A 13,761-nucleotide genomic window follows, 5' to 3' on the forward strand; every position below is an offset into this window, starting at 1 on the left:
AAAAATCTGACTCTACAAATATCACTAGTGTTTCATACCATTTTTTCTTCTTCCCTGGAGAAAAAAACAATTATAAACAATAAATATCCATAAAACAAAATAATAATACTGGGTAAGAAGATTTTTGTAAAAAATAAAATATGGCTACTGTATGAAATTCTGTTTCCAAAGCAATGGGGGAAACTTAGCTGGCTTTGTAACTTGTTTCGAATGTATGCATACGCATTTTCTTGCAAGAAATGGAACACTATGGTAAAGTATGAAATTCAATAATGAAGCCAAATACAGAATTAGCATTTCCTTTTTTCCTTCTTTCGCTTGTGATTCAGAGTGGAATATAAGTTATTTTACTTTACTTTTCATCATATCATACATATCAAGGATAGAGAGCCCAGACTTAAACTTAGCATGATACAAACTAGCAAGAACTTTAAAAATTAAATATCTCACTCCATTTCTTCTAATTCATTGGATGACTTTCGTAAGTTGCCCCATTTGTTCCCTATTATTTGGACTGAAATGTGCTGTACATTGTTATTTAGATTGATTCTATTGTACAATGGTATTTTAAAAATAACTAATGTGCAATGGTGTCTACTATGTGCCAGGCATTGTGCTATATAGGATATTCACTACTGATGCTCAGAATAACAATAACAATTCCATCTACATTTTACTGATAAGTTCATGGCAACTCAGGGAGGTTCACTGACCAGCATAAATCAAAGCCAGTATCTGAACTTAGCTTCATCTGACTCTAAGACCTAGTGTAGACAACCACAGACATACCGTTTCTCCGAAAATAAGACCTAGCCAGGCAATCAGCTCTAATGCATCTTTTAGAGCAAAAAATTAATATAAGGCCCGGTATTATATTATATTATATTATATTATATTATATTATATTATATTATATTATATTATATTATATTATATTATAATATTATATAAGACCCAGTCTTATAGTAAAATCGTATTAATTTTTGCTCCAAAAGACGCATTAGAGCTGATTGTCTGGCTAGGTCTTATTTTCGGGGAAACACGGTAGGAGCTTTAAATTACAACTGATCAAATCAAAGTCATTTGGCCAAAGCTGGAAAAAATTATAACCACACACAAAACACACACATGACTTCTATATTACAATAACCACATGATATTGGTGTGACCTCATGGGTAGGTTCAATTAAAGGAATGCCTACCATGACTGGAAAAATGATAGCAGCCACAGTTGACTTGAGGATCCAGAGCAGGGCTAGGCACAACACCTGCAGGAACGTGAACAGGTGGACTCTGCGCAGGGGGACATGGCGCAGGTAGATAAAGTCAGGCTGATGCTTCAGAGGCATCAGAAGCAGCTTCAGACGATCCATGAACTGGGGAAGACACGGGAAGAGAGAACAACTGCATTAATTCAAGAGCTGATCCACAGAGGCATTTCTATTACGCCTAGCTATCCACTAGTGATTTATAGTCTATACTTTGGGCAATCAGTGTCTTTTCTAGAGGACACCAGTAAGGGGGTGCAGAAATTTAGTCTAGCACAGTAAGACATTATATGAGTCTTCCAATTTTTATTATTATTTTGTAAGAATGTTATGCAGATATATGAGTAAAGTGGCTACCAAAGAATAGTCACAAACAAAATATAAATTCTCAATGCTCATCTCTTAGTTTCTATTTATACTACCTGAGTCTTGGGAGAAAGGATCTTGTGACTATTTTAGTAATGGTATGCTGAAGCAAGACACCTAACTCATGCATCTTACTCTATCTGCGCTGTCTTATCTGAAAGAGAAGGAGATGCTGTTATGCATCATATACATTTCAGGGATGTTTCAAGGATATAAAGGAAGTATCCAACTTGAAAATGTGAATATGTTGGTATTTTCATATTCTACATTATTTATCTATGGCATAATTTAACTACTACATTCAGTAATACCTTATCATTTCTTTTTAGAGTAAAGCCATATGAATACTAATTACAGTGAGTTTCAGGGTGTCGACAACTAGATATTTGAGTCTAGGAGAGGCTATCACACTGTCACGTATAAACAAGTATTGAAATGATTGCTGAGCACCTATGTACTAGGAGCTGTGCTTCAAAGAATAACTGCTGAGTTTACACTAATGATGATGATAGGGATGATAGGTACCTGTAATAGGATGATAGGTACCTGTCATAGGATCTTTCAGATGGAAGATGCTCAGTAAATGCTGTGTTTTACCGAAAATAAGACTGTCTTATATTAATTTTAGCTCCAAAAGATGCATTAGGGCTAATGTTCAGGGGATGTCATACTGAAAAACCAAGCTAGGGCTTATTTTCCGGTTAGGTCTTATTTTCAGGGAAACACAGTAGCTATTGAATTGTTATTAAATAATAAGTACTCTGAAATAATACTTCTGTTTCCTTTTGGAGGGAAGAGAGAAGTGGAAAAGTAAACTAGAATATCATAGACCATCTTCTCTAAAGTGATTTCCTATCTAAAATTTTTATTTTTTCCTCCAGGGCTATTTTTGACTGGTGGGAGCCCTGCCGTTTATCAAGATTGGGTTACAACAAAGATTGCCAAAAGGTCTAAAAAAGGAAAAATCAAGAGAAAAGTAAGAAAGAGAGAAAACATAGGGACAACAGCACTGCAGAATTTTAAAAATCTACTATCTTTCCCTTCAGCAAAGGATTACCCCCATCATTATGAAATTGATTTTTTCTTCTATTTAATTTAATAAATATATACTGAGCTCCAATCATCAATTAAGCACCTAGAATGCATAAAATCAACCTTTCTTTTTATCTAGAATGACCTATTAAAGCTAAACAAAATTAAGAACTATTAGTTTAGAGGCCATATTAATTCCATATTTTTCCATTTAGAGGAATAAAGAATATTTATAATGCCAGGTACAAATGAAATATTTTTACACATTTCTCCTCCCAAAAGTTTCATGAGAACAAATAAACCCACATTCATATTCATCTAGTCTAATCTATGAAGAACCACCTTGTGTTTTATAACAGTTACCCAAATGGTGAAGAGCTCTATTCAGTGGACCTAAATAAGGAAAAATAAAATAGACTTTTCTCTTTTGGGGAGTCTGGCCATTTGCCCAGCTCCATCTGACTCTAAAACCAAATTAATCTAAATCCAATAAATGAAAGCAGGGGCTATTATGAAGAGGTTTAAATAAATTCTTATGATGTTCACAGAACATGCAGTCTTTTCCCATTAAAACATTACTAAGTGCTAAATAAGGCTACAATTAACAAGGTGCCAGAAAGCAGCAGAAGTACTTCCAGTTTCCTGGTGCAAATTAAATTAAACCTCAGTTGAAAAACAAAGTGCCTTACAAAGTTTTCCCTAATGATTTTTTAAAAAGGGGGCCAGTTTTACCCCCAACAAAAGTTGTGAACAGCTGAAGATTTTGACAAAAGTAGCACATAAACCACACTGACTTTATTCTTTCATTGGTTTAAAACTTTTGATCATTAATCTCAGCCATGTGGAAAGCAAATCAAACAAGAATAGCCTGTTCTTAGTATAGGGTAAAGGCAAATGCGTAAATAGTATCTTAAAGAGTACACTAAAAAGGCTTAGAGTTCCTTATTAAGACCATAAAAGAAAGAAAGAAAGAAAGAAAGAGAGAGAGGGAGGGAGGGAGGGAGGGAGGGAGGGAGGGAGGGAGGGAGGGAGGGAGGAAGGAAGGAAGGAAGGAAGGAAGGAAGGAAGGAAGGAAGGAAGGAAAGGAAGTCGGAAGGTAGATCACAGCTCTCTTACTTTCCTGGTCAAATGGCCTTTAATAGACTATTTTACGAATGGGTATGTATGATAACTTTAGTTAACATAAGCTAACTCTGTTAATTAAATCAGACAATGAAAAGCAGGTGAATGGTGGAGAAAGTAGAAAATAAATGCACTTTGGAAATCCAAAACACTAATTCGAGGAGATATATGCACTCCTATGTTCACTACAGTGCTATTCACAATAGTCAAGACATGGAAACAAGCAAAACGCCTATCAACTGATGATTAAATAAGGAAATTGTGGTACATAGATACAATGTAATATTACTTTACCATAAAAAAGAATGAAATTTTACCATTTGCAACAGCATGAATGGACCTAGAGGGTATTATGCTAAATGAAATAAGTTAGCCTAAGAAACACAAATACCATAAAATCTCACTTACATGTGGAATCTAATGGACAGAAAAAAAAATGAACAAACAAAATAGAAACAGACCCACAGATCCAGCGAACAAACTGATGGTTACTAGATGGGAGGGGGTTGGGGGGTTCAGTGAGAAAGGTGAAGGGATTAACATGTATAAATTAGTAGTTACACAAGAGTCACGGGGATGTCAAGTACAATATGGGGAATACAGTCAATAATATTGTAATAACTATGTATTGTCAGGTATCAGGTGGGCACAAACTTATCAGAGGGATCATTGAATAAATTATACAAATGTCTAACCACTATGCTGTACACCTGAAACTAATATAAAATAATATTGAATGCCAACTATAATTAAAAAAGTAGTCATGGGGATGTATGGTACAGCATAGGGAATAAAGTCAATAATATTCTAATAAGTATGTACAGTGTCAGATGGGTAATAGACTTATTGGGGTTTTTACTCTGTGAGGTATATAAATGTCTAATCACTATGTTGTTTCACATACCTAAAACTAATTAAAAAAAGAAAACAAATGTACTTTAAGAACTTGGCAAATAATTAGTGCTTTTTTTCAAAGATCTGTTACTGGGCTAGCTCTACTACTAGAAACATGACGATATTTAGATTGCTATGGAATACTTACCTGGACACCATTAAGTGATGCTACCCCCATATACAGGAACACGCCATAGAGTACAGGCATGGGGATAAACTAGGAAGGACAAAAAATTGGAGAATGGTTTAAAACAATAATAATAACAACAACAGTAATGGAGAGGCATAGTTTAAATAAAAGCTAAATCTGAAACTAAATACAGGACAGAATGTAGTGATCTCTAATCAGTGTGCTTTACTCATCATTGATAAACTTCTAAATCCTTTGTACTAGAAATAAATGAAGGTGGATGAAGGAGACTTTCAATTTTCATTTGATGCCAGTTTGCATTTTTTTATAATGAGCATGCATGACCTTAATAATAACTTTTTTTTTAATTGGGAAAAATGTTTCTGTTTCCCTTTCCCCTTAAAAGAAATGACTATATAACCCTATACTTGCATGGACTGTGAAGGACAAAGAGAGAGAAAGGGGTCACCTCACTCCTGAGACCAAGTTCTTTTAACAACAGTCTGTTGATATTTCCCTAATAATTTTCATCAAATGATCTATCAGCTTGGTATTTAAATGCTTCCTTCAATTAAAAAAACATCAAACGACTGTCCCTTTCTTCCTCTCAGGAATATTAAAAGAACTAACTAATGAGAACACTGCTTGAAAGGAGCATCTAGCATCTGGAAGCAATTAATTACACACAGGAATTAATACACAACTTTAAAAACGGAATTAATACACTTCATGTCTTAATTAGCAAAATTGTTTTTTACATTAACACAATATATTTTAACAATAGGAAGTTTCAATGTGATATTCATAAGTTTTATCTATTCCTAGACTTTGAAATGTTCCTACCACTGCAGAAACTAAGCAAATCAAGGATGACTGTTTCTGGGAAGTCTTCTATCTGAACTACAAAAGGTTCTCAAGCTTGCATTTTGGAAAGAAGTTCAAGTAATTTCAGGAGTTTTCAAAGCTAAAATACTAAAACCGCAATCAAGTCCAGTCTTACCAAATCTACACAAAGGAGGCTATTATAGCCAGAAAACAGTATGACTTTATATAGAGTAATTTTTAAAGAACTATTGCATGTATTAAGTGAAACACAATTTCTATTAGCTTTTCCTTGTGATTACCTTAAATAGCTCTGTATTTGAAGCTTTTGGCTGTTACTGGGGAAATAATAAATTCCAAAATGTCACGACTGTCTCCAATTGTTATTGGTTAGCTATAGAAATTGTTAAATATAATTTAATAATATGAGTAAATATACTTATTTATATAAAACATCACATGCTTCTAAAAAAGACTAACATTTTAAACATAGGTAATTTGATCTTGAGCTCAGAGAAAAATAAATGACATTGAGTGTTGAAGGAGGTGGGAAAGATGGTGTGAGTGGTGGGAAAGCCGTGTGTGCTGTAATTGCCAAGAGTCACCACAAAGAGGTGAACACACCACGTTCAAACCACTGGCGTTCTGACAAGTGCCTTTATTTCTTTTAGAAAGTGCATGTTTCCATTTCCTATGATTTCCCAGTACGAATGTACCAAAAAATAAAATTAACAAAGGGACCATTTCATATCTTTGACTTACTTCATAAGTTTTTAAAATATCTTTTATAGGCAAGGGCACTTCCATTTTTCCTTAATATAGGATAAATTCTTTTTTGTCATTTTATTTCTAATTTCTTGGGAAGAAAAGCACGGTGGAAGCAGGAAAGAGAAGTATAGTTCATGGGAAACTATTTAGAAACTGTAGTAGTTACTTTTTAATCTGTGTAGTGTTTTTCTGGCTTGAAAGAAAGTAATCACAAAGGTGATCCAGGCCTTATCTCCACCCCACACCTACCTAAGCTTAGCTAATATTTTCTCTAATGTACTTCTAACGCCAAGGTAAAAGGAAGTTGTGCCTTGATGTTTAGGTCTATCCTCTCTGAACTTATGATGACAGATCTTGCTGAATCTACCACAAAATATAATCAGAAGTCACCATTAACTTGGAGTGGCAGGGCGTATGGATAGGAAAATAGCTTTAGATCTGAAAATGCTGTTAAAAAATACTCTTCGGTGAAATGGAAACAGTACACATACAAGAAAGGCTTTTAATTAGATTTTTGGCTAACTTCAATTTGATACAAATGTCTTAGGAAATTCACCTTTTTTTTATGATAATGCAGTGTCTCAATAAAAATCTTCCAGTTTAGACATCTTGGTGAAATTTAAAAGAATTACTGGGTTAGAGCATATATTTTTATTGGACTTAGTTCATGAGTCATATCAGAAGGTCAACCTTTAAAAATCCATCACAATAGAAATTTCCCAAAGGAACGAAAAGAAGAATGTGTTTTTAAAAGATGGGATCCAATTTTAAGTTAAAATAATATAATATACATAGTAATAGCAGATAGACATTTTTCCAAAGCAAGACAGGAGAAATTAAAACATAAAAAACACAAAGGTATACTAGGTTCATAGGCATATCAAGAATTGCCAAATGATAAAATTATCCAAAGTAAATTATATAAATAATCAATCATACCCAAGAAGCCAAAAACTAGAATTATAAATAAATATTACTATGCTTTTAATGAACATTAAAATGGAAAAAATTAAGTGCTTGGTCCTACAACGAGATAGAATAATGAAACTGAGGTGAAGTCAATGCAGATGAACACATTCAGATGGTGTCACTGAATTTTTCAAATTGTGGTGACTGTCATTCCACACTTTTTCACTTATCCTTCCCTTTGATTTTCTAATAGCATTAGATTATTCCCATAAGAAAAAATGCAAAAAGGGAGAGTTTAATAAGAAAGGTACACTGTAATTATCCTCAGCACAGATTTCAGTACAGGAGTGAGGCCTCCCGATAGAGAGAGAGAGAGAGAGAGAGAGAGAGAGAGAGAGAGAGAGCGCGCCAAAATCAGGTCCCAATTAAGAGTATGTGCACAGAAGTCAGACAGACATGGGTTCCAATCTGGCTGACCTGTTGTGGAACCCAGAGAAAATGATCAACTTCCCCTATCCTCAGTACTCTCATCTATGTAGTGGTTATGATAAGGATTACATAGCACAAAACACCTAGTTCAGAGCCTGGCTCATAACAGATACTCAATAAATGATAAATGTGGTATGGATGTCATTATTATTATCAGGACCTTTACTGGCAAGTCGAAAGCCTGCAACTGCAAAGCACAATTCTCTTTGGTCCTTCCATGGTGGGAGCAAAGGTGGCAGGAGTGTATAATCTAGAAGGATGTCTGCAAAGGTCAGATTTGAAGCCTTGGTTTTATTTAAGCTCTACAATATTGCCCTTTCAACTATAACAGCTGTCTTCAGGAACATGTTATTAAAATAACATCCTAATGCTCTTAAGCCATAAAAATCTGGGCTCATAAGAAAGCTGCTGACTTGCAATCTGGTCCCTAAGTCACTGAAGAAACCGTGGCGTGAAGTGGGATGAGGACAAAAATGCCGTATTTCTCTCTACATAAGAGAACTGGAAAATGGATCAAAGAGGCTGGGAAAGATCATCTCATGGGAAATCAAAGTGAATGAATTCTTTGATGCCAAATACTGTTTTATTTTAAAAGACGGTATACCGTGATGGATAGGAAATCAGGCTTTGGAGCCAGAACTGCCTGAGTTCAAATCTTGGCTCTACCATTTAAGAACTTTGTGATCTGGCAAGTTATTTATAATTGTTCTTATCTGTGAAATAAATATAATTATTAATATATTTTTGTAGGTGTTACTGGAGAACTAAATTTTAAAAACCGGTGCAGAGCCTTTGAGTCCAATGCCAAGCTCAATAAATAGGAGCTTCTATTACAATCACCATCATTATCATTCACCACCATCACCATCACTCTCATTTCTCTTGGTTTCCCTGTTAATGGGAAGAGTATATGGCATTATTGTAGGAGGTCAACCAATGTTAGCCACATACAAATTAAACGCTATCCTCCACATTTTAGACCAATAAACAAATCTGAAAGATAAATGGTGGCCACTCGTCATGTTAAACTAAATCATGCAAAGGTAACAGAAGTAGCAGTGAACTTTACATGATCTTAATTTCTTTAGGCTTGTCTAAAGAATGAAAAAAGTTCAAGGAACTACACTTCATCTTTTTGCTGCTCCTTTTGTTTCCCCAAGTCTCCCAATACAGAACACTAGCTTAACAGGCAATGTTTCTGCTACAGAAACAGATCTAAACTGTTTAACCAGCCTGGGAAGCCAGTTATGCCTGCTTTCCAACAGTTATGTATTCAATCAGTGGTGAGATTTAAGGCACTTAAGACTGTAGCCAGCTAAGGTCAAGGGTTATACTCGTGAACTTAAAGCTAGTACACTATGATTCCCTACATTCTTCCATGTAAAAAGACAGATTTTGGCAAAAAGATTAAAACAGAGGTCATAAACTTCATGTTCAAAGTAAACCTGTGCAAGTAGGCACAGGCAGCAACTACCTATACTGCTTCATGCATGGGAGAATATTACTAGGCTCATCTGAGGCCACGAAACTTTGGGGGATGTATTGAGCTGGGAGGGAAGGTGTTGAGCTATTTCATTTAAAAAAGTGAAAGTCACACATTTCTCTTGATCCCATTCATTTGATCTGCTTTTTAAGGCAGACCCTTAAGTAAGACCATTCTCTAAAGCCGTCATCTGTTTCTTTAAAACATATAGTCACATGGTGGGGGGAAAAATGGTTCTTCCTCCAAAGTAACCCCAGACATCTTTTTCTGTCTGAATTCTGAGGTTAACTGTCAATCTTGACTTTTAATCGCAACTTCAGATTTAGGTCTTAGTTTAACTGTACCCTCAACCTTCTGCTTCTTCCTGTATTGACTTTTCAAATGAGCTACAAGGGGTTTGTGGTGAATGCATACAACTTACTAAACTTTAATGATAAAGACACATGATCTAAAATTAGCTGACTTTGTCAGATATGATTCCTGAAGTAAGAAATAGCCTTAATTACTTAAGTAAAGAATCGCAGTAGTCAATGCTAGACTATTTTATCCTTGTTTTTAACTCTAGGGTTGCCACAATATGTTGGAAACTACATTAACCAAACAATTTCATGTTCCACATTTTGAGCAAAATCTTGCCTAACAAAAATGTTTGCTGGACTTCTTTTTCCACTGATTCCTACAATGATTCTTTGTATTGACCCAAAGTGATGAGGTAGAAATGGCCACAATAATGGCTGCCAGCAGCTGAAGGAAGGTGAGCCAAAGCATGGATTACTTCAGGAAGGTCAAAGGAAAAACAAGCTCATGCTCATTGATCCCTTACATCTCTTTCTCCTTTCTCTGTATTCTGATCTGTTCCTGAAGATACTACAGGGCTTTGCATATCAGGGGCAAAATGAATCATTGTAAAAGAAAGAACAAAAGGGCTTTCAGCTTTAATTCCTCTGCAGCCATATTTGGGTGCAAGGTGAGAAAATAGGAAGAGGCGTTGTTCAAAATGTGAGTCTTGCATCTCTTCCTAAAAATAGCAATTTATGCAGTGTCTGTTCTCTGTGTCCCTTTGGAATCATACATGATTACTCAGCTGACAGATTCTCCAACACTAAGGCCAATTCGCTGTATCAACAACAACAAAAAAGAGCTTTTAAACACATCTAACTTTCTGTTATTAGGATTTTATACTGTATAAATGAAAAGAAATATCATAAAAATAAAACAAAAAAATGGGTGGAGGGTGATGAGTAACTTTGAACTGATGGAAAGATCTCTATTATCCCTTGCTAGTGGCTAAGCACAAAGAGACCCCATAAAAGAAACTTTGCAGTGTGTCATTGAAGCCCACCTCCAGGGGACCCAGGGTCAAATTCGTTCTCAGTACAGTCTCCCACAACAGGGGGTCATAACTGCTTGCAATGAGTTCTCTAAAAACTGATCTCTCCAGATGGTGTCCGACTGCCTGTGTGGTAAAAAGCTTGTCATTAGATTTTTCCACCAGCTGATGTACTACTTCAAACTTACCACACAACTTGCTGTGTACTGGCACAGGCAACAATAGATTTCCCTCTGTCCCCGAAGAACATTAAGATTTGTAAGGGCCTCTCCATGTAACCAGAAATGACTTCTTTGAAGTTATTTCACTAACCTATGTGTTACATGAGATACATATTCCTTCATGATTGCAGTTAGAAAGGAATTAAACCAGTTAACTGACATTGTGGAAACCAAGGACAAAAGACGAATACTTAAATATTTTAACTGTTTACCAGATATTTTGTGCATAATTGGTGCATTCATCTAAACACCCTGAAGGCAAAGTCAGAAAATGGAAATTGAAGTTCTATTTTTCCTCAAAATCATCTGATTTGCAATTGAACACATAAATGTGCTAACTTGAGAGAAATGGAGGGCTTTTGCCTTTCACTATCTGTCTTTCCATATTGTTCGAATTCTTTGCAAGATTGTTCTGCTCCATTACTTGTGTGATTAAATAAGCATTTTAAAAACCTTAAAAATTAGAATTGTTCAAAAATAAATGAACATTTTCAGAGAAAAATTTGGAAGGATATTGGTAACAGTGGTTGTTTACAGATGTTAGGTCTATAGGCGATTTTTTTGTGCTTTACATTTGGTGCAAATCATTAAGATACAAAAATTATCAATAACTAGCTATTATTGTTTATATAATAGAATATAAAGTTCTTGTGTCACAAAAGAAAACTGTGAGCTTCATGACACATACATACTAATTTACTATTTTTAGTCCTAGTTCAGCTTCTAAATAGGCATTCACATGTAGTTTATATTTATATACACAGGGTGCCAAAAAATGTATACACATTTTAACAAAGGAAAAAACTGTATTAAAATTACGCTGATGGTAACCACTTTGAGCACCTCTTGTAATTGCAGGAGTCAAACGTGACTTGTATTCAACTTTGTTTTCGGTATATATTGAGTATTACAATTTTAATACAGTTTTTTCCTTTCTTAAAATGTATATACATTTTTTGGCATCCTTTGTACTTAGATATTCACTCCATCAATCAAATTTTTACATTGACTCCTAACTTTCTGAATAATCTACCATATCATTTTTCTTCTTCAAAAGTTCAATTCTAAGTTTTCTAATGATAAATCAGTAATTTTACTCTATTCACCCTTTGTGGATATTATGCCTTCTTAGTCAAAGAAAATAGAAACACAATCAGCAATAATTAAGAATATGAGAAAATTTGCAAAATGATAATTCTTAATCACTCATGTAATCCAGGATTCTAATATGGTGGGGAGGAGGCAGGATTTAGGGACAAGTTAATGGAAAGTGATGAGGAAAAAGGATGTAAGGAGACTAGGGGAATAAAATAAAATTGCCAGGTATAAAAACAGTCATAGGGATGTAAAGTACAGCATCGGGAATATAATCAATACTATTGTAATAACTATGTATAGTCTCAGATGGGTACTAGACTTATTAGGATAATCACTTTGTAAGTTATGTAAATGTCTAATCACTATTGTATACCTGAAATTAATATAATACTGTATGTCAACTTTAACTGAAAAAAATTTTTAAATGTGGGGTAGAGGGGATATCAGTTAGGTTGAACTGTGTGAAATTGCCATTTTCATAGGTCAAAAAGTTTGAATATTGGCAATTTAATATGGTTCAACCAAATAACTGTAATAATAATAACAGGAGTAAAGGAGTGAGAAGAAAGTCAAGATAAAAGTTTTCTAAAGTCCTCATTCTACCTGACCCCTGCTTCTGTGTGTTTTAGAACTGACAAGAATCCCGCAGATAGTTCATAAGGAATTCTGCTCTTCACATATCCAATTATCTGTCAGTGTTCTGAGAAGGAAGAGGTGATTATTTCACATATTTACCTTCAAGATGGGAGCCATAAAGACTGACAGACCAGTCAGAATAAACACAAGGATTCCAGTGACTCTTTGTTCCCTGAAACCAAATCAAAAGATTACCAATCTACTTCTTGTTTTCATAAACATGTTCTTGTCTTCTCTCCTTCTATAATAGCAAAGGTGTTGATATCATATGTAACTAATACTCAAGGACAGCAAATAAGCTAAACATAACTATAAAATTCTCTTAAAACTATTGCAATATGTGATTTGAATTCATCAGGAGAAAACTGATCCTGCTAAATCCTTTGTTCCTTTTAGAATCAAGAAAGAAAACAAAATCACTTGCTCTTGGTCCATCAATTACTGGCCTCTTTGGAGCATTTATTTTTTAAACAACTTGAACTGTTGTGTAATTATACCTTCTTTCACAGTAGACAGATATTGTATTGTCTCACATTCTAATTAATAAACAGCTCAGGGAATTTTCATAAGTGCAATAAATCCCGTCGGCCTAATTTCCAAATCTATAAACAACAAAAGTGCTTTTTAACAAATATGATTCCCATACAACACCTCCTCCTCTGGCCCCCAAGAAAGAATCACCCACTGTAGTGGCGTGGGAAACGATGGCTCTGTCGTGTGAACTAGTCACCCCAGCACTTAGGAGCAGTGTTGGCTGCAAAAATATCCAACAGCGTATAACAGTCTTATACAGCCCTTCCTGGCTACCCAAATTTAACAGCTGGAGGTCAAAGCTTCTCAATGCTTGTGGGGACAGAAAATGAACTGGAAGATAAGAATTACTTTCTCTGCATAGAATCTTAAAATCATAGGCAGATTCAAGAGTTTTAGGGAGTCTCAACGGAGCTGAAAGATTAAAGGGTTTGGCCTTTAAAGGTGATTGTGACTGAATAAGTACCACAGCACCAAAAGGACCTGCATGTTGAAAAAAATGACCTGTTTGAATTTTTATATTGTATCATTTAGCCTTTCATTAATCAAAGGAAATTTATGTATCATAAGAAGTATACTCAAAGAATTATTAAAGACTCTCTGATAAAATATTTAGTCCTTTCTAGAAGAGCAAGTACAGGAATCAATTAATCATCACTAGC

The 13,761-nt window shown here is 34.8% G+C and overlaps 1 protein-coding gene across 6 annotated transcripts in view; it reads right to left on the minus strand.

Moving 5' to 3' along the window:
• SLC4A4 (solute carrier family 4 member 4) overlaps positions 1–13,761 on the minus strand; it is a 343,152-nt gene that overhangs the window by 12,282 nt on the left and 317,109 nt on the right. For all 6 annotated transcript variants that reach the window (XM_019757100.2, XM_074324475.1, XM_019757101.2 and 3 more), the window contains 3 exons: positions 12,668–12,740; positions 4,831–4,899; positions 1,203–1,376 (listed from right to left, as the gene is read on the minus strand). In XM_019757100.2, the coding sequence (XP_019612659.2) occupies positions 1,203–1,376; positions 4,831–4,899; positions 12,668–12,740 (316 nt within the window). The remainder of the gene's footprint in view (positions 1–1,202; positions 1,377–4,830; positions 4,900–12,667; positions 12,741–13,761) is intronic.

The sequence above is a fragment of the Rhinolophus sinicus genome, linkage group LG02 (genome assembly GCF_036562045.2).
Source record: "Rhinolophus sinicus isolate RSC01 linkage group LG02, ASM3656204v1, whole genome shotgun sequence".
NCBI lineage: Eukaryota > Metazoa > Chordata > Mammalia > Chiroptera > Rhinolophidae > Rhinolophus > Rhinolophus sinicus.